The sequence below is a fragment of the Camelus dromedarius genome, chromosome 8, assembly GCF_036321535.1.
Source record: "Camelus dromedarius isolate mCamDro1 chromosome 8, mCamDro1.pat, whole genome shotgun sequence".
Classification (NCBI taxonomy): Eukaryota; Metazoa; Chordata; class Mammalia; order Artiodactyla; family Camelidae; genus Camelus; species Camelus dromedarius.
In genome coordinates, this window is record NC_087443.1 from 36,619,041 (window position 1) to 36,645,858 (window position 26,818).

Here is a 26,818-nt window from a genome sequence, read left to right on the forward strand (position 1 = left end):
ATTTTTTTGCATAATTAATACACAAGTAGTGGAAAATTCTAAGGAAATCTAATTATTTGGGGGAGGCTTTATTATTATCATTATTTAGAGCTTGATTATTTTTAAGATTTTTTTTTTTTTTTTTTTTGGTGGGGGGAGGTAATTGGATTTTTATTTTTTTAAGAGGAGGTACTGAGGATTGAACCCAGGACCTCATGCATGCTAAGCATGTGCTCTACCACTTGAGCTATACCCTCTCCCCTTAAGATTTCTGAGCTTCAGATATATCCAAATTATTTTAAATACCAGCTTTCTGAGTTTCAAGTATACTCAAATCATTTTAATTGGCTATAATACCCAATGTTAGTATTTTTTTCTGTAATACCTTAGACTTCTTATGTTTGCTCTTCAAAAATCAGTACTTTTCAAAATCCTCTTATGTTAGGTTTTCTATGTCAATAATGTATTCTAGCATTCTATGTAAAATTAGTAGAATAATGAAGTGAAGATACAAAATGTAGGATGTATATAATCCTTATAGGTGCTCTGAATGCTTGGTTTCCCTTCTTTATATTTCTCATGTGTCCATTGCAATTTTCTAAGCAATAGCTACATTATTAGCATTACCTTTTCCTTAACTTTAATTGAAAAACCTGTCAGTTTCTTTAGTTAATGTATTGAGATATTCAATTAATATTTAAGATTGAGATATAGGACTCCTTTGTAGGTTTTATATTATGCAACTCTGTAATACATATTTATCTTCCTTTGGGGAAAGAAAGCACTTTTATTTTTGAATCTACAACTATCTCATATTTTTCTTGCATGTACACTTTAAGGGAAACTTTATTGGGCTTATTATTATTTAATCTTTTTATCCTCTTTTTCTTAGAACATGAAGAACTTTGTCTTGTTGGATATTATACTGTTGGATATTATACTTTTGGATATGGGGGAAATGAGAAGTAATAAAAACAGACAAATATTTTTAAACATTTTTGAATATATATATAGTCATATATATTTTTCCATTATCTTGCTACTTTAAGCATTATAAACATTTTATTAGTCTTTTCGGTGTTTCGCATTTACAGTTAAAAACAAACTCTATTCTAATATAAATCAAAATCTACTATAAATAAATGACTGAAGCCCATATCTGCCTATGGTTTTCTGTATTTTAGAATTTTATTGAATTCACTTTTATGAGACAAAATAGTAGTAGAATAAGCAAAACCATAATACATTAAACAGACTTATGTGTTCTATAACTTTATAAATACTTAATGATTCCTACCAGTGTGATCCTATTTATTTTAGAATGTGCAATTTTCAAATTTCAAATCATTGTGTCACTTTGAAGTTGTCCTTTTTTTCTTAGACTCATATTCTTTTTTAATTGAATTAGGTCACCTTGCAGTAGGTGCTTTTATAACATTAGCTGTATTAAATTATGCTATTGTTCTTAGTATTATTCAGATGGTATGGAAGAAAGCAAAAGTATTGTCTCACTTCCTTATAACTTTGGCAGTTTAAAAGAAGCTTAATAAAACAGTCACTGACTGGTGAAGAATTATAGATGGCTCTCTCTGGCCTTTTCCACCTCATATAGTAAAGTAGTTTCAAATGAATTAATTTTGATCTGAATAAATAGGGTCCTGAAGAATCAAATCTGAGAGAAAAGAAACTGATTCTTATTATAGTGATCATCTGGGAAGATTGTCTATGACTATGATTTTGATATTGTTTGATAGATTAACATAAAAACTTAGACAAATATAATGTCTGAAATTGATTGTGGAATACAGTTGAATAAGCAAGGCAATTTTTTAAGTGTCAGTGTATATTATGAAAACAATCTCCCAGAACACTGGTTGCTTTCAACTTTGAACAATCTAATAGCTAAAAAAATCTTAACAATTTTTATGATGCTTTCGAGTCTGTTTTTTGCTAGAGTGTCAGAAGGTCTAACATCAATCAATTTCCAATTCCACCCAACACAGACTTGTGAAATATGTATGTAGTTAGACTAATTTAGTTTCATTCTGTAAAGTTTCAGAGTCAAAGTTCATATGTAGAAAGAAAGAAAGAAAACCAGATTAATCGAAGTTTCTAAGTCTGTCTTCCTGGATTTTTTCTTTTTTCTTTTTTACCATTCTTCCCTGACTTGCTTCCTTGAACATGCATTTATTGTGTGTAACCACATACAATTTACTAGCCTGGCATTGCCATTAGGTAGCTAGGAAGCAGTGAGTGAAAATCTTCTGTTTTAACGTATGGAACTGAAACTGTAATGTCAGCTTACTTGTCCCCATCACCCAACATCACTTGGATTTTTGAATTGTCTTGACGTGGTATGGTAGATTGCATATTCCATCCAAGACCTTATTGTTTAAGTCCTACAGAACTCTGATACAAGTCTCATCTCCATTAGATAGTGTATTCCTAAAGGACAGGATGTTGTTAGTTATCCCAGTTCTTAAACATTTTCCTCATGAGTAAAGAGAATGACAAGTTGGAGAAGTATCCTTCTTACAAATATAAGATTTCAGACCCTGGGTACACATTTCTTTTGATTTTTTGACTCCTCACTGTAATTCATCATGTTAGCAGATATTCTAAATTAGATGAACTGGATAATACCTCACAATGTAGGAATAATACACTGAAAGATCTCAATTAATTATAGAAGAAGCCTACCCCAAATAGGAAGGAGATGAACAGTAAACAAAATAAAGTTAACATCTGGTAAAGTGTTTTGCACAAGAAGAGGACTTTCTGACCCCTGGTTGTTGTGTCTGAATCCTAATATTCCTTCACTGTAATTTTTCCAAAGCAAAGATACCCAGGTTATTGACTGGGTACTCCCACCTAATCATAACTGGACACAATTAAAATGAATTTTCAGTGTTAAATATACTGAAAGCAATACTAATTCAGGAAAGATGACATTAAAAAAAAAACAAGGTAGAGAATTACAAGCCAATTCACACACAGTGCACTGAACTATGAACAGGACAATCTGCAAGTGTAATTTTCATCGATATTTTGACAAAATATTGCTGGTGGCTAGCCTGAATTAAATTGTGTCCTCTGATGTTATGATAGTAAAAAAAAAAAATTGTAACAGAACTACACTTAAAAGAAACTTCTGAAGCATTAATTATATGATTCTAACATGTCTCTTAAGGATATAACTCCTAGATGCATCCTGTAACAATATTTGTATTTTGACTCTGTTATCTGTCTGAAGTCTATTTTGACCAGAGAAGTTGGTACCTAGATTTGCTCTCCAGATTAATGAACCCCCTACTTTATAAAAATGAATGCATAGCAGGTTCTCAGGAATTCAATAGGAATAGATAAATCCTGAAATATTTGATTTGTTTACATCCTTGAAATATTAGTCTCCTGTTGAAAGGCATACTATTTTACTATTTTTCTTTTTTATTGGATTTTTGTCATTTTTCTCGTTGAAACAATGTCTTAAATGCTTTTAGGGTGATTACATATTCAGTTTTATTTCATGTATACAAAAAACTATAGCCCTAGGTACCAAAAATAAGGTGTTTTAGGATCTAGAAAGAAGGGGCTATTTTGTATAAGAGGAGAAGAGGAAAGCTGAGGAAGTTTCTCCTTACAAGTGGCTGGCTGACTTTAACCAGAAATTCCAAGTAATCAAAATTTGCCTGAATTACCTTTCTACCATCCTTCCCACATTCATATTCTATATACAGTGTAGAACATTTTTATGTTTACTTCAACCCAAGTAACTCTTCAGTTGACAAGTTTCAGGTTTCAAGGAGGGAGATGACATTTTTTGAGTTGTAATCTAATACACAGGGAAGTCAACCCTTCTGAGAATTTCTCACAGAAGTCAGCACAAAGCAGAAGAGTAAGCTGGGCCAGAACTTTAAACCTACTAAAGGAAAGGAGCTTTGATGAAGATGGAAAATATGTTTGTCTGTAGTTTCTATTAGTGTTCAATGTATATGTCGCTGATAGCATTTTCTCAATGGTTTTATGTCCAAACCAAGTTGAAACTAAAAATGAATTTGAAGCAGTTCTTAAACTCAAGATAATTTTAGTCTAAATAGAGATATAACAAAATATGAACAACATATATAATTTCAGGTAAAACAACACTGTGCATTGAAAAAATACCAAAATATAATTTCCCAAATATAACTCTCACAAGTCAGCATGCCCAGTCTAGACCACGTTGAGTCAGTGTTGTCCTGCATCACATCATAAAAGGGCCCCACTGCATTTTTACCACACTTCCATAGATACCGTTCTCTTCTGTGTTTTAGAAACCTTAGTTTGCTAAAGAGCAGCATTATAAGCATAACAAAAAAAAATGTTGAGTATGCTGAGACTTCTGGGTATAGAATCATCTCAAATTAATGACTGACCAAATTTAATAGACGGGAGAGAGGGAGAAAGCTCTTTATACTGAGATAGTCAATAGAACAGGAGAAAAATGACTTTATTTATTTAGGCAAGATGGAGTATGAGATAGTTGAGGATTATCTGTGTTGAGTGTGAAATGTCGATAAGACAGTGAGATGGGCTGGACAGGTACAATAGGCATACGGATCTTCTGAAGACAGGGCTAGACAACAGAGATTAAGTCATTTTTATTTTGTAAGTGGTAGACAGGGCCAGAACAGTATATACTATGACCCAAGAAGAGGGTCAGAGTGAAAATATGCAGAAGAACAAAACCCAAGAACATCAATGGTGTAGCACTGACAAATCTGTAGAAAACATGTTCATGAACAGGGAGAGAGAAGGATGGGCTGCCAGGGTTGAGGGGGGAATTTTGTTTCAAGGGATTATATGTTGATAGAGTCAAGGATAGAAAAAGACATTTAAAGTACAGAAAAAGATGGGATCGTTGATGATCTGTGACCCTGAGAAAGGTGAAATTGAGAGCCTCTGGACCGGAGTACAGGTGGAGAAGTGAGCACTGTGGGAAGGCGAAGGTCCTGGGCCCAGAGTGCTTTTGCTCTCACTGATTGCTTGAAATTTCTATTAGAAATTCACAGTGACACCTGGTACTTACCCTTCACAAACTTTGCCAGCTTAGCAGAATTTAAACTGTTGTCCTTAATTGCAAAGGTCATTTAAAATGTGTCTAAATGAAGTTTATACTCCAGTATGAGAAAAAAATAGCTAAGCTTATGGAGTATAGGTCTTAAAACATATACACTTTGCTAATTCACCCTTAAAATTCAAACTGAAAGGTAATAAATGTTCTTCAGTTTTCCTCTCATTATTAAGTGATGTATTCTGTGTGGGTACGAAGCATCCTACCAGAAGAGTGAAAGCTAGTTTAATGTGCCAAAGCCACTTAGCTGACATGCCATCTGCTTGCCTGTAGTGAGTGTCCTGGTGGTGATAAAAGTTAAAAAAAAAAAAAAAAAAGCATTAATAAGCTAACTAGATGTCCTGGTTAACATCTCTTATCTTAATAAGTGGAGAAATAATAACCAAAGTGTGTTATATTTTATCACTTGATTTGCCTACAAGTTCCTAGCAACATTGCTTTAAAAATGTTTTTATGCAAATTTTATTTAAAAGAAAGTGAAGGATATGAATCTTCTATAAATCTAGGTCCCAAACTTTTTCAGTTAGCTCCATGTAAAAATATAAAAGGTGAGGAAACATAATTTGATCTTAGTAAAGGAGGTTTGGCAAATAGAAGAGTATTCTTAAAGTGGGAACAATTCATTCTCCTGATTCTGCTTCTAGGCGGGCAAAACTAACTTAGAAAGTCTTTCCAAATGCCAGTGGGAAAGAAGGCTTTAACACATTTTATAGTATGGAATTTGCCAGTCAATATGTTTTTATACTTAAGTTATAAAACTGACTACCATCTTTAAGTGTAACCAAGATACTCACCAATGCTGGGAATGAAGGGTAAATCTGGGTCAAGTAACTTTTAATTTCAAAAGTTTAACTTTACATTTTCTACTCATTTGACTCATTCTTTCCTTAACAGAATTCTAGACTCTGCTAGCATGGTATTGAAAGTCCCTTGAGAGAGACTGATCGGTTATCAGTTAAGAATCTAAATATTCATTTGCAAGTTTGATTTTATCAGAAGTTCCTTAGTGGTATCAGTCCTTAAGGAAAAAAATCCACACTAGTCCTACTTAAAATACATGGACAAGAGTGTCAATTTAAGAAACCAATTTACAAGATTGGCAATTTACTGTTTACTATATAAGATAAAACTGACAGGAAGACTGATACTGTTCTTAGACTTTAGTAGTAGAGAAGTGGAGCCTCACAGATCATGCGAGTTTAGACACCAGCTTTACCATTTAGTAACTGGGTGAGTCAGTTAACTTCTCTATGTCTTAGTTTCCTCCTTTTCTAAATGGGATAATAGAACCTACCTCATGGAGCTGTGTGATTATTAAAAGAGTTAACATAGGTAAAGCACCTAGACAGATAAAACACCATATGTGTCAAAGATTATCATTGAGTCCATTCCTAAGAACAAAAATACATAAGACCATCCAATACTCAGGATAGAGGAAGGAAGGTGTTTGGATGAATGTCATATAGAAGAGATCATTGTGCAGTGGATAAAACAGGAAAAACTAAATTCAAATCTTTACAAAAATCATATACTCTATCCAATAATTGGATCTAAGTAAAATGGTGCAGTGAATACTAACTTAGAACCATGCATATAAAGGATGTGACACCAGTGCCTGACATGTAGAAAGTACTTAATAATGATCAAATTTCCTGCCAGGGTAAAACAATGGGATGACTTGCCTTTCATCATTATAGGTAATTCTAGATAACTAACTTCTGTCTTTGAAAAACATCAAAGCACTCTTCACTTGAAAATAAACATAGCGTTTTCATAAATTCTCTTTTTCCTTGAAACTGTGCAAACCGTGGTATTCTGTAATTTAAAAAAAAATGTAGCCCCAATTCTCTTATGTTTAGTGATTGAAAATAAAGTGGACTTGAAAGCAAGTAGTTATGGGTTCCAATATTGGCTGTAGCATAAATAAACTCCTCAATCCCAGGAAAGGATTATGCTTTCTAAATTTCTCATCTCATCAGTAATTTGGGAAAATCCCTTTCTCTTCCTTCTTTGTCTGTTTCTTTCTCCTCCTCCTTCCCCCTTTTCTCTCTTTCTCTTTGTCCCTCTCTTTGTCCTTTGTCTCCTCCTTCTTATTTAGTTATAATTTAATCCTCCTGATGAGATTTGTGGGGTGATCTTTACTTCCTTCTTTAAAGTTTGAGAGAAGTTCTTCATATCATAGTCTCTAACATCTTGGCTGATTCTCATGTATCTAAGAATCCACTCAGATGTCCATGTCTGTCTAGCAGGTGGATAGTACTTCTGCAGAAGAATTCATATCTTTGTTACCTTTGTTGACTAACTTTTACTGGAAGGTCACATGTTCTAATCTCATCCACCCATCCAGACGCTATGTAGACTAGTCCATTTACCAAATACAAAAGAGAATAAGATTCTCAGCAATTATCCAATAACACTGAAGCTTATTAACTACTATGGAAAGGTAGAAATGCATGGAATGCTTTCTGGTCTTTCATTCTACTTTTTAATTTTCATTTTTGGCTATTAGAATTAAAGCTTTTTAAATAACATTTTTATGACTAAATAAGTAATATATTTTAAGTAACATATATAAGTAACATATTCCATTTCCTTATGGATATGTATTTAAAGTGGAATTAAGTTATATAAGATATATAAAATATGAAAAATATTGATTATATATGTTTACCATTTTTACACATTAATTTCCCAATGTTTTAAACTCAAACATAAACACATAGTTTTTACAATATGAAATTTTAAATACCACATTTTTTCACCTTCCAAAAACATTTTCCTTTGAAAATACCATTTTTGAGAGTATATCACATTATATAGATATGTATCCTAATTTAATCTTTCCACTATTATAGGACATTTATTTCTAAATGTTGCTATTATAATTAGTGTTACAATGAATATCTTTGCATATAAATTACTATTCATATTTCCATGTCCTTATGAATATGTATTTAAAGTGGAATTAAGTTATCAGGGATTTAAAAAAATCTGTTATAACTGCATAAGAGAAAGAACACAAAGATTAAACACTGACCACAGATATTTATCATGTTGTGCTGAAGCTCAAAGCTCTAGTCCAGGAAGTTCCTTACAGAAAATAACATAATGCAGGAGACTGTTTTTGGCAAAGAAATTTAATGCATCTCTAAAACATGCATGCTGCCTGTTTCTTGGTTCCAGTAGATCCACAGTTGTTAGCTTAGGTGGAAATGATTTATTTTGTCTGTGATAGCTAAGAATGTTAAATCCTGAAAGTAACAGAACATAATATATGTTTTGTTGCACATGTTTTTTTTAATGCCCATATAAATAACAAAGGACAGACAGTGCAGAACTGTGGGCCCTGAGGAGTGCTCTCATAGTAGCTTTAGATAAAAGGAATAATTGCATTTTAAGTATTTCTTCAGATTTACCTATAAAATGATAATCTAAAGGCTTCTAACCTTATCATAAATTAAAGGTAATTATTTTATGTACATTTTCATGTCTGGAAACTCCTTTACTATTTCCTCTATCTATGCTGAAGTAAATAAGGTTGAAACATGAACAGAGTCTTCTAATGGTGGGAGCATATCAGAATCCTTGGTCTGAGAAACGGGACTCAGCGAAAACAAAGTTGATGTCTTCTAAGGTACTTGCAGTCTCAATATTTACTCACTCGGATCTACTTATTCTTTGCTATTTCCATTTTTATCTTTTATCCATATTTAGTGCCCAGATCCATCATGCAAACAGGACTTGTTGGCCTACCTGGAACAGATTAAGTTCTACTCTCACCAGCTGAAAATCTGCAGTCAAGTTAAAGCTGAGATCCAGAGCCTGGGGGGCGAGCTCATCATGTCAGCGGTGAGTCCTGCCCTGCACTTCGACCATCACATGTGGAACATGCTTGAAACAGAGCAGCTACACCCCACCTTACCACACCAAATCTCACAGGTCCACATAGACTAGGAAAAACTCAGTTGGAGTATATAAAGTTGCATGAAACTAAGCAAGCAAGAAATCTTGCTAGATTTCTTAAAGAAATGTTAATTCAGTACAGCTTGTCTTTACTTACTTCAGAGATTTCAGAGTGAATCAGGTTTTGAAAGCCACTTGTATAGGAAATGGATGTTAATTTTAAGCCGGTTTTCAGATTTTAGGAAGTGTACAGATGGAACTCTGAATTTAATCCTATAATTTTTATGAAAATAAGTGCATATGGAATTGCAAATTAATGAAATGATTGCTTTATAACTATTAATCAATATCCATTTTCCCATTACTCATTTCTATGTCATAGAAATTCAGGTCATGAAAACTGTTACTTCCATATGTAATTGTAGCAGTGAAGTATGATAGAACATAAATAGATTTATAGGAAATTTCATAAAATCTTGGTGACTCTGAGTTTCAAACTGCTATAAAATGACCATCGTAGAAATAATGTCTACCTTTTCTACTTACTCTTCTTTTAATAACAGTGGATCATTTCTCTAGAGTGGGTGTGGTAATAAAATAACATTTGATATCTGTATCAATGACTTTGAGAAGGACATGGACCAGGATTATAAATTTAAGTTAAAGTGACACATCATGAGTGTTCTAGGAACTTACATTCATGAGGACAAATTTTTAAAAATTGTAACAGCATACTTATAAATTTATATTATCTAGAAGCTCTATAGCCTGACTTTGGAGTTTCCCTCATTGAACTAACATTCTTAAAAAGAACATGGTTGCAAAACCAAAAGCAGAGAATTACCATCAAGGGTAGAGGGTTGGGAACTAATGCTAATTGACTGTCTATCTCTTGCCTATATTTTATCTCATTTAATCATCATAGTAACATACCAGAGAGATTGTTTATTTGTTTATTTTCTTTTAACATTTGGAGGAAAAAAAAAATTCAAGACCAGAAATGAAAAGTGGACACTTTGGAAATTGTGCCTAGTGATTATTAGAGATAAAAAGATTTTGTTTCCTTGATACTCAAATTTTGCAAAAACAATAACACAAACCAACACAACCTGCACTATACTGCTGCCCTGTCATTTTTCAAAGGAAAATGCATTTTAAGTAGTCACAATCTATATACACAGAAACATATGGGTGTATGAATACATGAGTGACTGTATATTTGCATATGTTCAAGTAGCATGTGTATGCATATATACACATTTTAAACTATTTTATCTTTATTTTGGATCATTAGATACTAAATCTTCATTTTCTCACTTAACATTATACTACTTTAAATGTTTAAAAATATGTTTATTTGTAGACCTTAGTCTGTCTTCTATTTACTTTTCTCAATTTCACATACTCACCGTTATTCCCAAGGCCTAAATCCATATGAATTTTAATTTCCAATTACAGATTACTTCATGTTGTCTGAAGCTAATCTTTCTTAAAAAGGTGACAGAAATTCAGCCTATACATTATGTTAAAATGTATTACTGCTAATTGTCCCTCTAAAATACGATTTCTTCCTAATGTACAAATTGAGTTTGTATCCCTTCGTGCTTGGTATCATGATTCAAATTCATGAACTTTACATATTTTACAGATAGATTAGGCATGAACCATTTAGGGCTCATAATTTACAATTTAAAAGCTGAGTCATTATTTAAAACAAAGAATAGTGTTACAAATCCAAAACTATCTTGTCATCATTACACCCACAGTTTCCCATTAGAAAAGATAAATATGAAACAAGGGAGCATGCTCTGGCCCTTGTACATCCTTCCTGCTGTCTGCTTGCAGGTAGATCCTGGAAAGCTTTTAAAATACACTTCATTTGCATGTGCTTGAGTACAATTGCTCTAATCTCTCCATGACCCCGAGTTTTAATCTTGTCTACTTTCTTCTTTAAATTGAAAAGTTCTAAGCTAAGTCATTTTTCTATGAGATCTTTTAAAAAGTAACAAGGATGATTCTAAAGCAGGGTAACTCATTAAAAATTACAGGCATTTGGTATTCAGAACTACAGACTACTCCAAGTTTGTGTCCCCAAATCAGGTTCATGAAACATTACTTTTAGTAAATGTATTTGGTTGAAAAAAGTAGGTATGAGTGGAATGCATTTCCAGAGAGAATGAGCAAAAATTGCTTTCTGGGTCTGGAGTATTAGGGTTTAGGATAAAGAAGTTGAATTCATAACATAAAAGAATTTGAAAACCATTCTTAGACCAGTTAATTAAAATTATTTTTCATTCATTCTTACATCTATTTGCAAGAACTTATTCTGAAGTTTTATGTTTTATTTATAAGGAAACCAAAGTATAATTGATCCAAAATCCTAACCATGAATTGAGCATCCTCTCTGTGCTAGGCATCTGAGAACACCTAGGAGAAGGAAAGAGGAATATATGATGCCTCCTTTATGATGCTCAAATATGTTCAAAATTAAGATACATAAAATATACCTAAATATACAACTAAATACACAAAAAAGACTTCAAAATAATGTCATTAGCCATATGATGGCTGAATGCACAAAAGAATGCACATAGAAGAGGCGAGGGGATAGTTAATTCCACTGATAGGGCAAATGAGCAAGAGGAAGCTCTGTAAGTGGCTTGACTCCAATTTGGTGCTTGATTAATAAGATAAAAAAAAAAGCTGTACATTTATGAGGGAGGGAGAGGAAAAGGATCTGACATAGATAGGATAACTGAAATAGAAAGATAGGAATAGGGAAAGATGAGGGATATTATGGAAATAGTAAACAGTCTGCAGTAATTGGAAACAATTGCACTTGGTACTGTTGGTGTGTTACAGGTGGCAAGTAGAAGAGAAGCTGCAAACGAAGCTGGGGTTGCTTTAAAAGGATCGTTAATAATGTTTTACCATTATCCTAGGCAACTGAGAGTAATTAAAAAATGTTAAGTCTTGAGATGGGCATAAACAGATCTATATATTTGGAAGTTAACTGGTTTTTTTTTTTTTTATTCTATATTTATTGAAGTATAGTCAGCTTACAATGTTGTGTCAACTTCTGGTGTACAGCATAACATTTCAGTCATACATGAACATTAATATATTTCTTTTCATATTCTTTTTAACCAGAAGTTATTACAAGGTATTGAATATAGTTCCCTGTGCTATACAGTGTAAACTTGTTGTTTATCTACTTTATATATACTAGTTAGTATCTGCAAATCTCGAACTCCCAATTTACCCCTTCCTACTCCCTTCCCTCCCTGGTAACCATAAGTTTGTGTTCTATGTCTGTGAGTCTGTTTCTGTTTTGTGAATAAGTTTGTCTTTTTTTTTTTTTTAAGATTCCACATATAAGTGATATCATAGGGTATTTTTCTTTCTCTTTCTGGCTTACTTAACTTAGAATGACATTCTCATGGTCTAATCATGTTGCTGCAAATGGCATTATTTTATTCTTTTTTTATGGCTGAGTAGTATTCCATTGTATAAATATACCACAGCTTCTTTATCCAATCATCTGTTGAGGGACATTTAGATTGTTTCCATGTCTTGGCTATTGTAAATAGTGCTGCTATGAACATTGGGGTGCATGTATCTTTTCGAATTAGAGTTCCCTCTGGATATATGCCCAGGAGAGGGATTGCTGGATCATATGGTGAGTCTATTTTTAGTTTTTTGAGGAATCTCCATGGTTTTCCATAATGGCTGCACCAAACTACATTCCCACCAACAGTGTGGGAGGGGTCCCTTTTCTCCACAGCCTCTCCAGGTAATACCTTATTGTAGTTTTGATTTGCTTTTCTCTTATAATTAGTGATATTGAGCATTTTTTCATGTGTCTGTTGGCCGCTTGTATGGCCATTAGAGTCATTGGAGAATTACTTGTTTAGATCGTCTGCCCATTTTTGGATTGAGTTGTTGGGTTCTTTTTTTTTTTTCTTCTTATTAGATTGTGTGAGCTGATTATATATTCTGGAAATTAAGCCCTTGTAGGTCTCATCTTTTGCAAATATTTTCTCCCATTCTCCAGGTTCTTTTTGTTTTGCTTATGGTTTCCTTTGCTGTGCAAAAGCTTATAAGTTTAATTAGGTCCCATTTGTTTATTTTTGCTTTTATTTCTATTGCCTGGGTAGACTGCCCTAGGAAAGCATTGCTAAGGTTTATGTCAGATAATGTTTTGCCTATGTTTTCTTCCACGAGGTTTATAGTGTCTTGTTTTGTGTTTAAGTCTTTAAGGCATTTTGAGTTTATTTTTATGTATGGTGTGAGGGAGTGTTCTAACTTCACTGATTTACATACAGCTATCCAGTTTTCCCAGCACCATTTGCTGAAGAGACTGTCTTTATTGTTTGTTTTTGCCTCCTTTGTCAAAGATTAATTGACCATAGGTCTGTGGATTTATTTCTGGGCTCTCTATTCTGGTTTTTGTTTTTGTTTTATTTTGTTTTTTCACAGAATTCATGCCAAACCTTTAATTTTTTATTTTTTTATTGAAGTATAGTTGATTTCCAATATTATTAGTTTCAGGCATACAACATAGTGATTCAATATTTTATAGATACTCCTTTTAAAATTATAACATAGTATTTATATATTCCTGTGCTGTACAGTATGTCCTTGTAGCTTATTTATTTTATACATACTTCTGTTTTGTTATATTTATTTTTCTTGTGTTTTTGTTTCTACAGATAAGCAGTAGCATACAATGTTTGTCTTTCTGTCTGACTAATTACCCTCTAGGCATAATACCCTCTAGGTTCATCCATGCTTTTGCAAATGGCAGAAATTCATTATTTGTATGGCTGAGTAATATTCCATTCTGTGTGTGTGTGTGTGTGTGTTTGTGTGTATATATATGTAAGCATTCTACATCTTTATTTTGGCAAGGTGGTGATCGATGGGAAGACAGAACACTATTCAGGAATGATTTTTTTTTTTAATAGTCCAAGATGGTAAGAGTGAGAACCTGGATTAAGGCAATATTGGTGAGAATGGAGAGGTGTGTGTCCTTGCAAGAAAAAATTCTGAGGTAGGAGTGATTAGACTCAATGATTTATTGAATGTTAAGGATGAAGAAGGCTGAAGAATTAAGATGTACCCCCAAAGTTCTGAGATTTGGTAGCTTTCTCAGTCAAAAGTGGCATCCTTAACCAAAAGCTCCACACAGAAGGAAGAGCAGATCAGGAAAGGTAAGGCAGCTCATTCGGATTTTAGTCATCATTGACTTAGCGACTTAGTCATAAGATTCATTGGTATCGAAAGAGAAAAGTCTAGGAGAAGTTGGCTACATGTTTTTGGAGCTGAGGAAAGAGGTATGAAGGAGAAATAGATGGGGCTACCCAGTGAAAATGTGCTGAACAAGACAAAAAAAAAATAGCTAAGACAAAGATGCAGAAAAAAGAAAGGTTTTTTTTACACACACGATCCTAATGTGCCTGTATCAGATACAGAGATTTAGTTGTAGCAGTTCAAACTGGGAATTTACTGTCTCTTTTTAAAAAGACTGAGAATGAGCAATCCAGAGTGGTAGCTTCACACAGCCATCAGGGAGTCGGGCACTTGTGTCTTTCTGCTTTCTTATCCTTGACTTCTGCCTTTCATTTTTATCAGGGTCAAAATATGGCTTCTCCAGATCTAGCTATGGCTTTTATATGGCCAGTAAAAATGAGAAGAAACACAAGCAAATACTCCTTGCATCTTTTTAAAGTCTCTTCCAAATGCTTTCTCTTCCATATTATTGGCAAGGATTTAATTACATGGCTATGTATGACTGCAAGTGATAATACAAAATATAAAAATGTTTTGTTTGTTTCTGTGTTGTAATCTAGGCACATTGCTTTCCCCAGTTAAATCAGAGTTTTGTTTCTATGTAGAGAGAATAGAAATTGGGTGACAACTAGCAATTCTGCTGTGTCCTTCTTTGACTACCAAAATCACAGCAGTACTCACATATATTCTAATTATTTAATTATTTTTGAATGATTAAAGGCACAGTAGACAATGACTATAAACACAGAAAATTCAGGTTGACTGAGCCTTAAAGTGCATGTTGGATTTTGCCTTTACAAAGTATCTTTATATCTTTTCTAAAAGCAGTATCAGTAAAAATCAGACTGTAGTGGGCTGAACACTGAGCATGCAGTGACAGAGAAGAGATGGCAGCACAGACTAGATTTTCCTGCAGTTTGTAGTTGAAAGGAAGGAGAAAGTGTGTGTGTGAGACAGAGAGAGAAAGAGGGAGAGGGAAGAGACTGAGACAGACTTGAGGGGCAAATGGAATTACTAGAACTTTCTATTTATTACTTTTTTTGGTTGGTTAGCATTTTTATTTATATCCTTTTTCAGGTGGTGGTAACTGAGAAAATGTTTAGGTGAAGAGCAAGAAACCAGAAAATCTATTAAAAATTAAGGCTATAACTGATAGAATAAAGTCTTAGGCAAGGCAGAAGGAATGGATTAGGGAAACAGGTAGAAAGACTAGGTGTGGGGAAAAAAAAAAGAACTTTTCTCCTGAGCCAGAGATTCAGATACATGAAGATAAATGAAGATATAAACATAGTTAGAGACAAATGGGCAATTGTAGAACTTCTTGCTTATGGATCCCATATTTTGGTAAAATAGGAGGAGTATTTTCCCATGAAGATTAAGACATGAGTGCTCTATTGACTGTTTTATTTTCGCAAAAGAACAAAGTAAATACGTCCATATCTTCAACATTTTTCAGTATTGCTTAGATGAGAAAATAATTTAACAGCAGTGATTTGAGATGGGAATCCGATATACTGTGTACTCGACATTGTTCTACCAGAGCTGAGCTCCAGGAAATTGCCCGGATTATGGAACCTGGCTCAGCTTCACTGTATCCTTCAGTCACAGGAAAGTGAAGCCAGTATGGCTTTCTAGTGGCTGTCCCCTCTCCAAAAAAGTGGGGGAGGGATATAAAAGCTCACTTGAAATAATAATAGCAAACCACCATGAAACAGTGTAATTAAGCATACTGTTCCAGATCAGTTTCCATAGCCATCATGACTTACTAATGTACTAACTAAGAATATAACAGAAATATAACTCTAAGAAGATTAAAATGTACCTGGGTTACCTAAGGGCATTTCCATAAATTCTCCATCAGTTGGTCCTCTAGCGTCCTTGTGTGTGGTGCCAAGTGGGGAAGCTATTCTGCCTTGTGAAAGGAGTCTTGCTCTAAAGAAATGAATATTGTTACGTTCTAGCCTGTGTACATAGAAAGTAAAATGCAAAGGAAAAAAAGCATATCGTTAAAATGGTTTTAAATTCTTAAAATTACCCTTTCCCCAAGTGTTATGCTTTTCAGCTAGCTATGTTTTTATTGCACTTAAAACTGATTAATTACATAATCACTGTGTTTTGTGTTTAATTGTGCTGTCTTACCCAGAGGCAGGTGTGCCAGAGCCACAATTTTAAAAATTGAATAAATAATATAACTAATCAGCCAGGGGGGAAAGATCAGAAAGATGGAAAGTTTGCCAAGCACCAGCAATTCAGCTTTAGCTGAAACCAAGGGGTGGTGTGCATCACCTAGGAATGACAGGCAACAGCAACAATACTGCGCTGTTGGCCAAGATAGCCACTAGGGCCGAGAAGCACATTCAGAATGACTTTGCAGATTAACGCACTTGCCATGTTGAGACATTAAGGGAATTAGTTGATGAGCTTTCTGAACCTACTGTAATCTTTGGCCATTATCAAGAAAATTGGGAAAACTAAAAGAAGATTTGGAAAATAACAAGTATTTAGAGATTTTTTAAAGGACTAGGAAAAAATTGAAAGTTAAAATTAAAAAATTAAAAGACTAGGAGATTTATGAAATAGAATGAGGAGAGATGAAAGAAATCAAGAAGGGAAGAGGAAGTGGGAGAAGGGTGAGGAGAAAAGTAAAGAGAAGAGTGTTGGGTTTGTTTGTTTGCAATGCTAGATAGGAGACAGAAGTAATAGACATTAGTAAACTCAAAGAATATATTTTAAAAACAAGAACAGGTACGGGAGTGTGGTTTTCTTTTTCTTTTTTTGTTTTTTGCATTGTAGTAAGGTGGGCTGTGAAATTCTCTTGGTGTTTAGGTAAGCTGATCTCACAATGGATTCGATTTTCTTGACTGTGCTACGCTTCCAGTTGTAACAACACTTGAAGGAACCCTAGAAATAATCTAGTCCTGGTAGAACTATCTAATTCAAATTAACCTTACGGGCAACGAAACAGGTCAGGGACTTTCAGTGCCTTGCCTTGGTGCATGAAGGTATCTGAGGGCACAGCCAGGGCCAGAATTTAACTCGCGCATTCTTTACTCCGTCGCTACTGCAAGTGAGCCCTGCAGCCTCCACCCAGTGGGGTTAGAGGCAAAGTGGCAGGAGTTGGTCTTGGTATACTTGGCCGGGAAGGCTGCTGCAGATATCAAGAGGTGAGGAATGGTTTTCATTGAAAGATGTGGAAAACAATGACTAAAACAGAGTATTAATAGATGAAAATGGTGATTTAATGATCCCCAAGTTTTAAGAAAGCCTGACCCGAACACAATCTTCAGCTTCAACGTGAGAAGCTAATAGGAGGCAATAGGAAAACCAGTGGACTCCAAATGAGGAGACCAGGGCAGCGGTCTGGACATTCATCTCTTTGGGTCTGTTTCTTCATTCATCTGTAAAACTAAGGTTTGGGATAAAGTGAGCCCTTTGGTGCCTTCCAACTCGGAATTTCAGAGATTACTCTCTTTTATACTGAATGTGTAATTTCCTTTCCTATTTCCTCTGGTATATATTCCTCAGCTATTTTCTTTATGATTACCATGTGGATTACATTTAACCTCCTAAAATTACAACATTTTAATTTGAATTTGTACCAGTTAAACTTTAACAACATATGATTTTTTTTTCTCCTTTAACAGCTGTATCCTCCACCCCTTTCAGTTGCTGATGTCACAGAATTACATTTTATACATTCGTGTCCAAAAACATAAACTAATAAAATTTTAATGCATTTGTATCTTAAATTATGTAGAAAACAAAATTTGGGAGCAGATTTCTGGCACTTCATATTTTACTGTCTTTTCCAAATCTTTCTTCTTATTTCCTTCAGCTGTCCCTGTCTCTCCCCCATTCCTATCCAAAGTTTTCCTCTAAGGACCAATTGGGCAAATTACGATATGACGTAGCAAGATGTTTTGTTTTGTTTTTATTTATTTTAAAAGGGTGCTACTAGAATTTTGCTTAAACAATATCTATCAGAGAGAATAAAACCAGGTGCTTCAGGAGTTAACTGTTAATTTTAGGTCTAGAGGAAAAAGAGACACATGTATCAAACTGGTGCCATATATTGTCCATAACTGTAGGATTAGTTAGACATGGCTTCAACCAGACTGCGGTTACCAGTATCTCTCACAGAACAGACTGATCTGTTTGGTGAAATTAGACCTTTGTGCAGTTAAGAGATGGAGAGGATAAAACAGCTGGATGATGCAGAAACACACACACACACACACACACACACAAAGGAAAGAAATGGAGGGGAAAGGAAAAAATATATATAAGTGTGACATGAGAGTCTCTACTGTTAAATTTACTTCTTATAATTATTCCTGTGTTCTTAATGTATGTCAAATAGTTCCACATTATTAAAAAAGAGAATTTTGGAAGAAAGAATAAAAAACTTAATGGAAAAGACTATTTCTGTTGTAGAAAAAGAGAATTAGCTTGATCGTTAACAATCCTTAGAAAAGAAAAGAGGTGATTCATTATTTCTATTGTACGCCAACAACCTGAACCACAGAACTTCCAAGTGGTGGGAAGAGAGGCTGTGGAAGGGAGCCGGATGCATTTGACAGCTGTAGGATGGAGCCAGATTCCCCATTAGGCAAAGCACAGCTGAAGGAAAAGAGCAGAGCTGGATGCAGACATCCGATGTTCACAAGTTCAGTTGGAAGCCAGGGAGGAAAAGCACAGAAGGGGAGAGAAGAAAAAAATCAAGGCACTAAAGATTCTTGGACAAAGTGTTGGCATCAAAATGCATAAAGGCCTGGATAAAGACGGAACTGAAAGCAGACGTGAAAAAAGGCACAAGATAGCATGGGTGGGATTTGCAAAAGCAGTCACTTCAGTCTGGGACTCATGCTGGGTTTGTGCTCCTTGTTGCAGATTATGAAGTAATGCTAGTTACAGTCACAAGATAAAAGTTCTGGTGAAGGTGTGTTTGTGAGGTGTGTGTGTGTGTTTCCCTAGTAAAACCAATACAGTCCCACATTTCCCCTTTTGTTTACTAAAGTCTGCATAATATTAATTGCAAATCAGTTACTGTTAGTAGTAAGTACTCCATATTGACTTTTATGTTTTTGCTTATTTCAGGGTTTCTCCTCTTTGGCACCACTGGCACTTGGGATAGGGGGCTGGATAATTAGTTGTTGTAGGGGGCTGTCCTCTGCACTGTAAATGTTTAGCAATAGCCCTGGAATCTATCCGCCAGATGTCCATGACCACCCCCCGTCACTCAGTTGTGATGACCAATAATGTCTCCAGATACTGCCAAACGCACAGCTGTCTCTGTGAGAACTGTTGGTGTAAGAGGAGACAGGAACTAAGGGAAAGCTAAACTTTCTGTTACGTTGTTACTTCTGCCAGATCCCCCCACCTGGTAGTTTACCCACCTTCCCAGCTCCTGCCGGGGAGGGCTGCGGACCTCTCACAGCTGCTCCCTTCTCTGGACACTTGATCTCAGTCAGGGAATCACGCTGTCTGGGGGGTCACGTCCCACCACCCCAGCGTGCCTGGAAGCCTGGAGCTGGTGGCTGACTGACTAAGACCAGGCTCCTGGCCTCAAGATGGAGCCACCTCTCCTGTGTAATTTCACAGCCTCCTGTGCGATCAGCCCATGGTCGTCCTCTCCTGGGACTAGTCATATTCTTAGTTTGCTCTACCATCTCTCGCTATTCTTTCTTTTTCTCCTGCTCTTTTCCTGAGAACAGGGCTCCAATAAACCACATATGCAAGTTTCTTTCAGGCTCTCTTTGTAGGAACCTCCTCCAGAGACAAATGATAGCATCATTGTGTCCTTTCCTGTCACTTACTTTGTGGATGGGAAAGAGGTGATGGGAGAATTTGCAAAAGTGGGTGACTACACCACTCCTACTGACACATTTGTATATATTCTCTTATCCTGTCAACAGTGCTTACAAGTAAACTTGGAGAATTTTGTTGACAAGAAAACTAAAGCTAATAAATGAACAGAACTTGCCAAATGTCATGGTTAGTAAGTGATGGAGTGACAATGTGAATCCAGGCTTTAGTTTCAGAGCCCCTTGTGTCATTTCACACCAGCGTTTATTTATTCTCATTTTGCTGCCTTGAAACAACACTACTGAGATGAGTCAACAGCACTTGTTCTCAAGGAATTCAGTTAGGAAAAAAAAGACATGCAAAAAAGAAAAATAATTTTTGGAAATTCTAATTTATAAATAGAATTTCCTCTTGCTTCTGAAAGATTATAGCAGTTTTATAAATGAAGAAAAATAGAAGAATTAGAAAGTAATACTGAAAAATTGTAGTAGTTTCATCAATGAAGAAAATACGAGTTGGAAACTGAAAATTAAAACAAACTCTAAAAAATAATTTTTTTAAAAACAAAGAAGTGAGTATTTCCAAGTTTTTAGGTAAATTGCTCTAGTTGAGTATATTCAAGTGGACGTTAATAAGTAAATGTATTACATAATTTTCATTTCTTGATGATAAATAGCATAGACATTTCTTTAGAGAGAGAAAAAGTTTATTAGGCTTTAAATTTAAAAAGAAATTTACTGTGTGTGGCCATTATTCAAGTAACAGTTGGTAACACAATGAATGATGTCCTAACCCAGGGGTCTATAAAAGACAGAAATGTTCAAATAGACATTTCTTACTTTGACCCTTATTAAACCTAAAGTTGCAACATTAAACCTCAATTTAGTCAAGGCTTTTCATCAGGGAGTTATGATAATCGGGTCTGGAAATACTTCCTTCTGATGATGCTGATCACAAAAATAATGGTTTGACAACCCTAGGGGAACAAGTACATTAAAGTCATCTCTTTGCAATTTTAGATGTCTTGGGAAAGTTTTTGGCCAAGCCCTGGGTCACAGGCAATTCATGGTTGAATTTTATGAAAAAGCTTTTTTGTTGTTGTTGTTCCCAAAAGGGTACATACCATTTAGATGCCACTCATGCACTGCAAATTCTGAGCAACTACCATGTGTATGTGTGTGTGCTTTTGTGTGTGTGTTTGTGTATACAAGCATCATGGTAGTATTGCTAATGACAAATGGACATCCTTTTATGAACGTTTTAGGACCTTCACTTATACTTTTAAACAGATATAGAGTACAACTTCACTCCTCTACTGTACAAAGATAAATCATTTTTAGTCTAACATCAGGTTCTATAGCACATAGCATAGAAAAGTATATAATTGGAAAAAAAAATAACCTTAAGAAAGGTTGTTCTAGTCAACAACACTGAATCAGACAACTTAGGTTAGGCTCTGCTATCATAACAAACAGCTCCAAAGTCTCCATGACTTGGAACAACAAAGTGTTTACCTTCTGCTCACATTTGAAGTATGATGCAAGTTGTTAAGTGAGCTTTTATTTACATAGTTACTCAGAGCAGGGGTTTATGAACTTTCCCAAGTCTCACTGCGAGGCCTCCAACATCTGTCTACCAGGAAAGGAAAGGCTAGAAATATTGCTCACTGGCTGATAAATGCCTTCCAGGAAGAAAATAAACTACTTCATGTAAGGTCTTAGCATAGGGTCTGGCATATAGTAAGTGCTCATTAAATATTAGCTGGTGGTAGTAGTAGCAGTAATAGCAGTGGGAATCATATTAGCTAATGTGAGTTAATTATAACTTTTCATGAAATGGTATTATTCATTGATATCTTTCATCTAATTGTTAACACATTTATTTCAAATTACATCTAAGGAGAAACCTAAGGAAAATGTTCTTTTAGTGAGAGAATTCCTTTGCAGATCATAAAACTGCTTATTGCCCATCCCTTTTTTAGCAGCACACTTGACATGGGCTTTGAGGAAGAATAATCACCTTGGCACCTTCTGTGCCAAGCTTAGAGCTTGGACCATACACAGCTGATGAGTAATGGAATAATTGTACAAAGTAAGTCTCGGGCTGTCTGTAACTGTATTCAGCATAAGGTAAAAGATCTTCAGACTTGTTGCCAATGTTAAGTGAAGACGTTTAGCTCTTAGATTTGAAGAGAGATTGGGGATGGAAATATTTTTATTCAACACTACAGTGTCTATGCAAATTTTATATGTTCAGAATTCATTAATTGCAATATAGAATAGAACTTAAGCCACCCCAAAATTCAGGGGAGTCATTTTGGCAAGATTAACATCTCTAACATCATGGGATTTTAAGATGTCAGGCAGGGTACAAACAGGCCAATATATTAGGGAAATGCTTAAGACCAGCCCAGGATTAATAAACAAACAAGTGTTTGTGGCAAAAACTACCAAAGATCTACAGCAAAGGAAGTACTCTGATTTGCATAGGCTGAAGGATTTTACAGAAAATTTGAGCTAAATAATAAAAAATTGGAAGAATTTGGTGAGAGAGAGAGGAGAAAAGTTCTGTGAAAGTGAACTGAAATTATAAATTGCTCTAAAATGCAAGGTGATGTTTTCAATAATAAATAAGGAAAGGTCTGTCCAGATTAAATAATAGTATGAATATAAATCCATAAACGTTTTACCTGCATAGCTTGTGTTTGAGTGTATATGCGTGTGTGAAAGAGAGAGAGGAAGAGGCAGAGACAAACAGGGATGGAAAAGAGATGGGGAAAATGAGTGATATGACTAGGCTTCATCAAGCTAAGAAAAATTTGTGATTTTATTTAGAGTTAAGGGCATGAAAGGCAGTGTGTGCTTTTGTGTGTATGTCCATTTGTGTGTGTATTGCATGTATGTAAGTGTCATTCATATCGCAGGTGATATATGTAATATATGCATATATTGCCTCTGTACGTCTATGAAATTGAGTCCTCATTAGTGCTAGGCAATGTCCTAAATATTTGATATGCATTTCCTTTCATAATTGTCACCAAAAAGAAGCTGTACGAAATAGCTAGTGTTATTGCAATTTTATAGATACAGAAACTGAAACTTAAAGAGGTTGAACAACTTCTTCAAGATCACAAAGCTATTAAAAGGCAGGGCGTGATCTTAAACTTGGTCCTGATTCTAAAGCACATATACGTGGTACTAAGTTGCTTAGCACAGCAGCGCTGAAGCTTTAGTGAACATGGCAACTTGAGCAGATTCCGGGTCCATATCTCAAACTTTGAGCAGATCAGGCACTTCTTTAGGGCATGGTTCTTATTTTTATCTTCTGTGATACTTATAGAAGAGAAAAATGATAACAACAATGATAACTAATATTTATCAAGCTCTTAATAATGAACATAGCTCATTCTAAACCCCTTACATATGTTAATTATTTTGTATACAAACAGTGCTCTGAGGAAAGTCCCACTCTTATCTCCATTTTGTTAATGAGAAGATAAAGCTCAGAGAGCTTAAGTACAAGGATGGAGATCTGTCTCAGTCTTCTGTTCCTCCACCTCTGTCCTCCATCCTCCAGCTCCCTCTCGTCTAGGAGAGGCTCTGCTACCCCTGATGTCCAGTGATAGTAGCTTTGGGGTCTCAGAGATAAAATCAGAGTCCTTCTTTATCTGTCTGTTCACAAACATGCTCCCTTATACTTCCAACATTGTATTCTGATATAGCCAACCCTTAGTGCACTAGAATCATCCTCCTGGTCCTTTTCACGCTCTCCTTTCTGAAGTGGGACTGGAAATACAGCATTTTTAGAGCTCCAAAGTACTACGCCTGTTCTCCATGAGGCTCTCAGTCCAGCTTTTCCAAGGAAAGGGCATTGCCCTAAGGCATTTCTGCACATAGCCAGTCATTACAGTAACATTAGAACTAATGCACAGCTGCATGTGTCAGACCAGACTTGACTTAAAAGACAGAACTAATTATTTATGGTCATGACGACATCCAATCCTTTTTAACAATTGAGCCATCGTGCTTTTTGAATTTTTTTTCACTTCTGTGCTCATGTCTTTCATAGGTCTCGCTATATTTATCTGCCTGGTTGCTGCTACACCTTTTTGACCTTTATTTGGTCTCTTTTGAGTTTTAAGCAATTACTGGAGTCTATGAAACAAGCCTCCCCTTTGTACTATTTAATTTAATTATACTTCTCATTTGAGCACTTGCTAAGTCAATATTTACTTCCTTGTCTATATCCCTGGGACAACCTGAAACATTCCATACGCTAGCTAAATGGCTTAATGTGCACGGACATATGAGCTGAACGCCTTAGTTCGCATTCTTTCTCCCTGCACAATATCCAGGGGACACCTGCTGCTACAGACCTCCTTTCCTTCGCCTTCTCCCTTTACTGTGCTCCACGGCTTACCTGGCAGTTCCTTTTTCTGGATGATAAACTGTCATGGAACAGAAGGAAGAGCAATCCTTGGCGCTATCTCACTAATTTTGTTTGTAGAGCTGCTTCTCTAATGTAGCATTTTCAAATAGGTCCATTATACATCTGCTTCTCCACCTGGGAGCACCAGCCATGCCAGGTGCAATGCCATCAATGGCATGATTTTGCTGAATGGCTTTAAGTGCCTGGGAGGGAGCTGAAAAGAAATGTGAAGGTGATGAACAAAACTCCTGAACAACCCTAGAGTGTTTATACTTTGGAGGGCTCAGTGTAAATATTTGGGCTGTTTGTGGTCTTATGTTGGGAAAAGCAAGTCAAAAGCTGAGAAAGATGGTCTATTGACTCATGCAAGAGGACTTGAGAATCTCCTCTTGCCAACTTTTCAGATTTAAAGGGCTCTTCAAGTAAAAGGGAGTTTGTTTTAGCCACAATCTCTGGGGTCATATACCAAGGGCCTTTGCCTGAATATGAAAATACGTACATATGTATACATATACAAAAGTTGTTTTTTTAATAAAAATTAAATTTGTGCTTGATTTTCCAATTTAAAGTTTAGAAATAAGAATAACTAACTTGCTGAAGCCTCGTTATATGTAAGGTCTTATGTTTTATATACGTCATCCCTTTTAGTTACCGTCTGCCTAGTGTGCATATATTATCTCCATTTCACAAATGTTGGATCTGTGTCTCATAGAAACTTAATAATTTGTTCATGTTCACACATCTCTTGTAAGATGAAGCCAGGAGGAGAGCTCAGGTCTTGCTGACTCTAAAGTTCACTCCTCTGCTTTGTAGAGAGGTTCCTACTCTTTAAGGAAGTTGAATCAAAAAGTAGGAACCTGTCCATGATGCCTAAACCCTCCAGGGATCCCATATTTTTCGTATCTGTGGTTCCATGAGCCCCTGTAAGTGGAAATCCTGATAGGTGCAACCTCGCCACCCTACCATTCACCCCACTTAGCTTAAGGCATTTCAAATTTTTGGTTTTCCTATATCATTTCAGAATAGGGTATTATTTCTCATGAGAATATCCCAGCAGGAATAGTGGGGACTATTTGTGCAGTTGTGATTTGTATAGATCTCTGTGTAAAACGATCACCTTAGCATCTATAATACAATGTGTATTAAAAAATAACCTCACTATTACCACTAGCAGCAATGACAGTAGTTCTTTTCCCAGGGCCTGCTATATACCCGAGAGTGCTTTAAGTTCTTTACATGAATTATTGCATTTAATCTGTAAAATCATTTAGTAATATCTCTGCTATTATCGTCACAACTTTGCAAATTAAAACCTGAAGCAAAAATTACATATCTGGCCCCTGAGGTGACACAGTCGGTGTTGGTGGAAACAAGATTCAAATCTAAGCCTTTTGACTCCAAAGCTTGCACTCCTAACAGTACATTTCACTATCCCTCAAATCTAAATACTCTTTAAGTACATGAATAGTTTATTTTATCTTAGTGATATAAAGTTCCTCTTTTCTAAATGTATTTTTAGTTCTTATTCTCTCACGTCTCCCTATAGGAAGTTTAGATCAGAAGACATTGGTAAGGAGAAAGGAAAGAGACAATAAAAACACATTTGTAGGGCTGCTTCTCCCTTTTTCAACTCTCCTGATGGCGGCTGTCTCATGCTGTCTCTCCCAAGCACTCATGCATCTCCAGTGCTCTCCACACCACCGAGAGCCTGCCCTGCAGCCTGCTCTAAATTTGAATTTAATGATTTTAAGATCAGCTTGCTTTAATGACAATTGAAAATGTAATTGAAGGTGAGTATAGAGTTGTTCTCTCAAATCTAGGTAATATCTACTTTGACACTTGGAAGATTCACCTATGTCTAATACATTTTTTCCCTTCTGGCTATCTACACAAAGAAAGTAAAATGACACGAAAGAGGTAACGGGGGTTCTGGAGCAGAAATGTGTACAAAATGAACATTCCCCGTTAAATAGAGTGATCGAGAAACACAAGACAGAAGTCATAAACAAGAGTTGATTTTTTTCCAAAATGTAGCTTTTAACCCACTCACATTCTCCCCATTCCTGCAAGCCAGAAGCATCGTTAGAACATCTCAGGACTGTGTGTTTGACTAGACTTAAGCAGGTGCAGCAAACCACAATCACATTTGGGAGGGAAAGATTAGAATCAATTGAGTACAGATACCAAATCCAAAATGAAGTGTGATGGTTAAATTATTTAAATATAAGTAAAGCTTTTAAATAATGCTTAGTATACAATAAGTATTGTTTATTGTGCTTTAAAGCTGTGTAAATATTA

General features: G+C 35.4%; 1 protein-coding gene across 7 annotated transcripts in view; it reads left to right on the plus strand.

The window, feature by feature from the left end:
• CTNNA3 (catenin alpha 3) overlaps positions 1 to 26,818 on the plus strand; it is a 1,350,697-nt gene that overhangs the window by 1,280,012 nt on the left and 43,867 nt on the right. For all 7 annotated transcript variants that reach the window (XM_031461217.2, XM_010985795.3, XM_064488128.1 and 4 more), the window contains one exon: positions 8,807 to 8,941. In XM_031461217.2, coding sequence (XP_031317077.2) covers positions 8,807 to 8,941 — 135 coding nt within the window. The remainder of the gene's footprint in view (positions 1 to 8,806; positions 8,942 to 26,818) is intronic.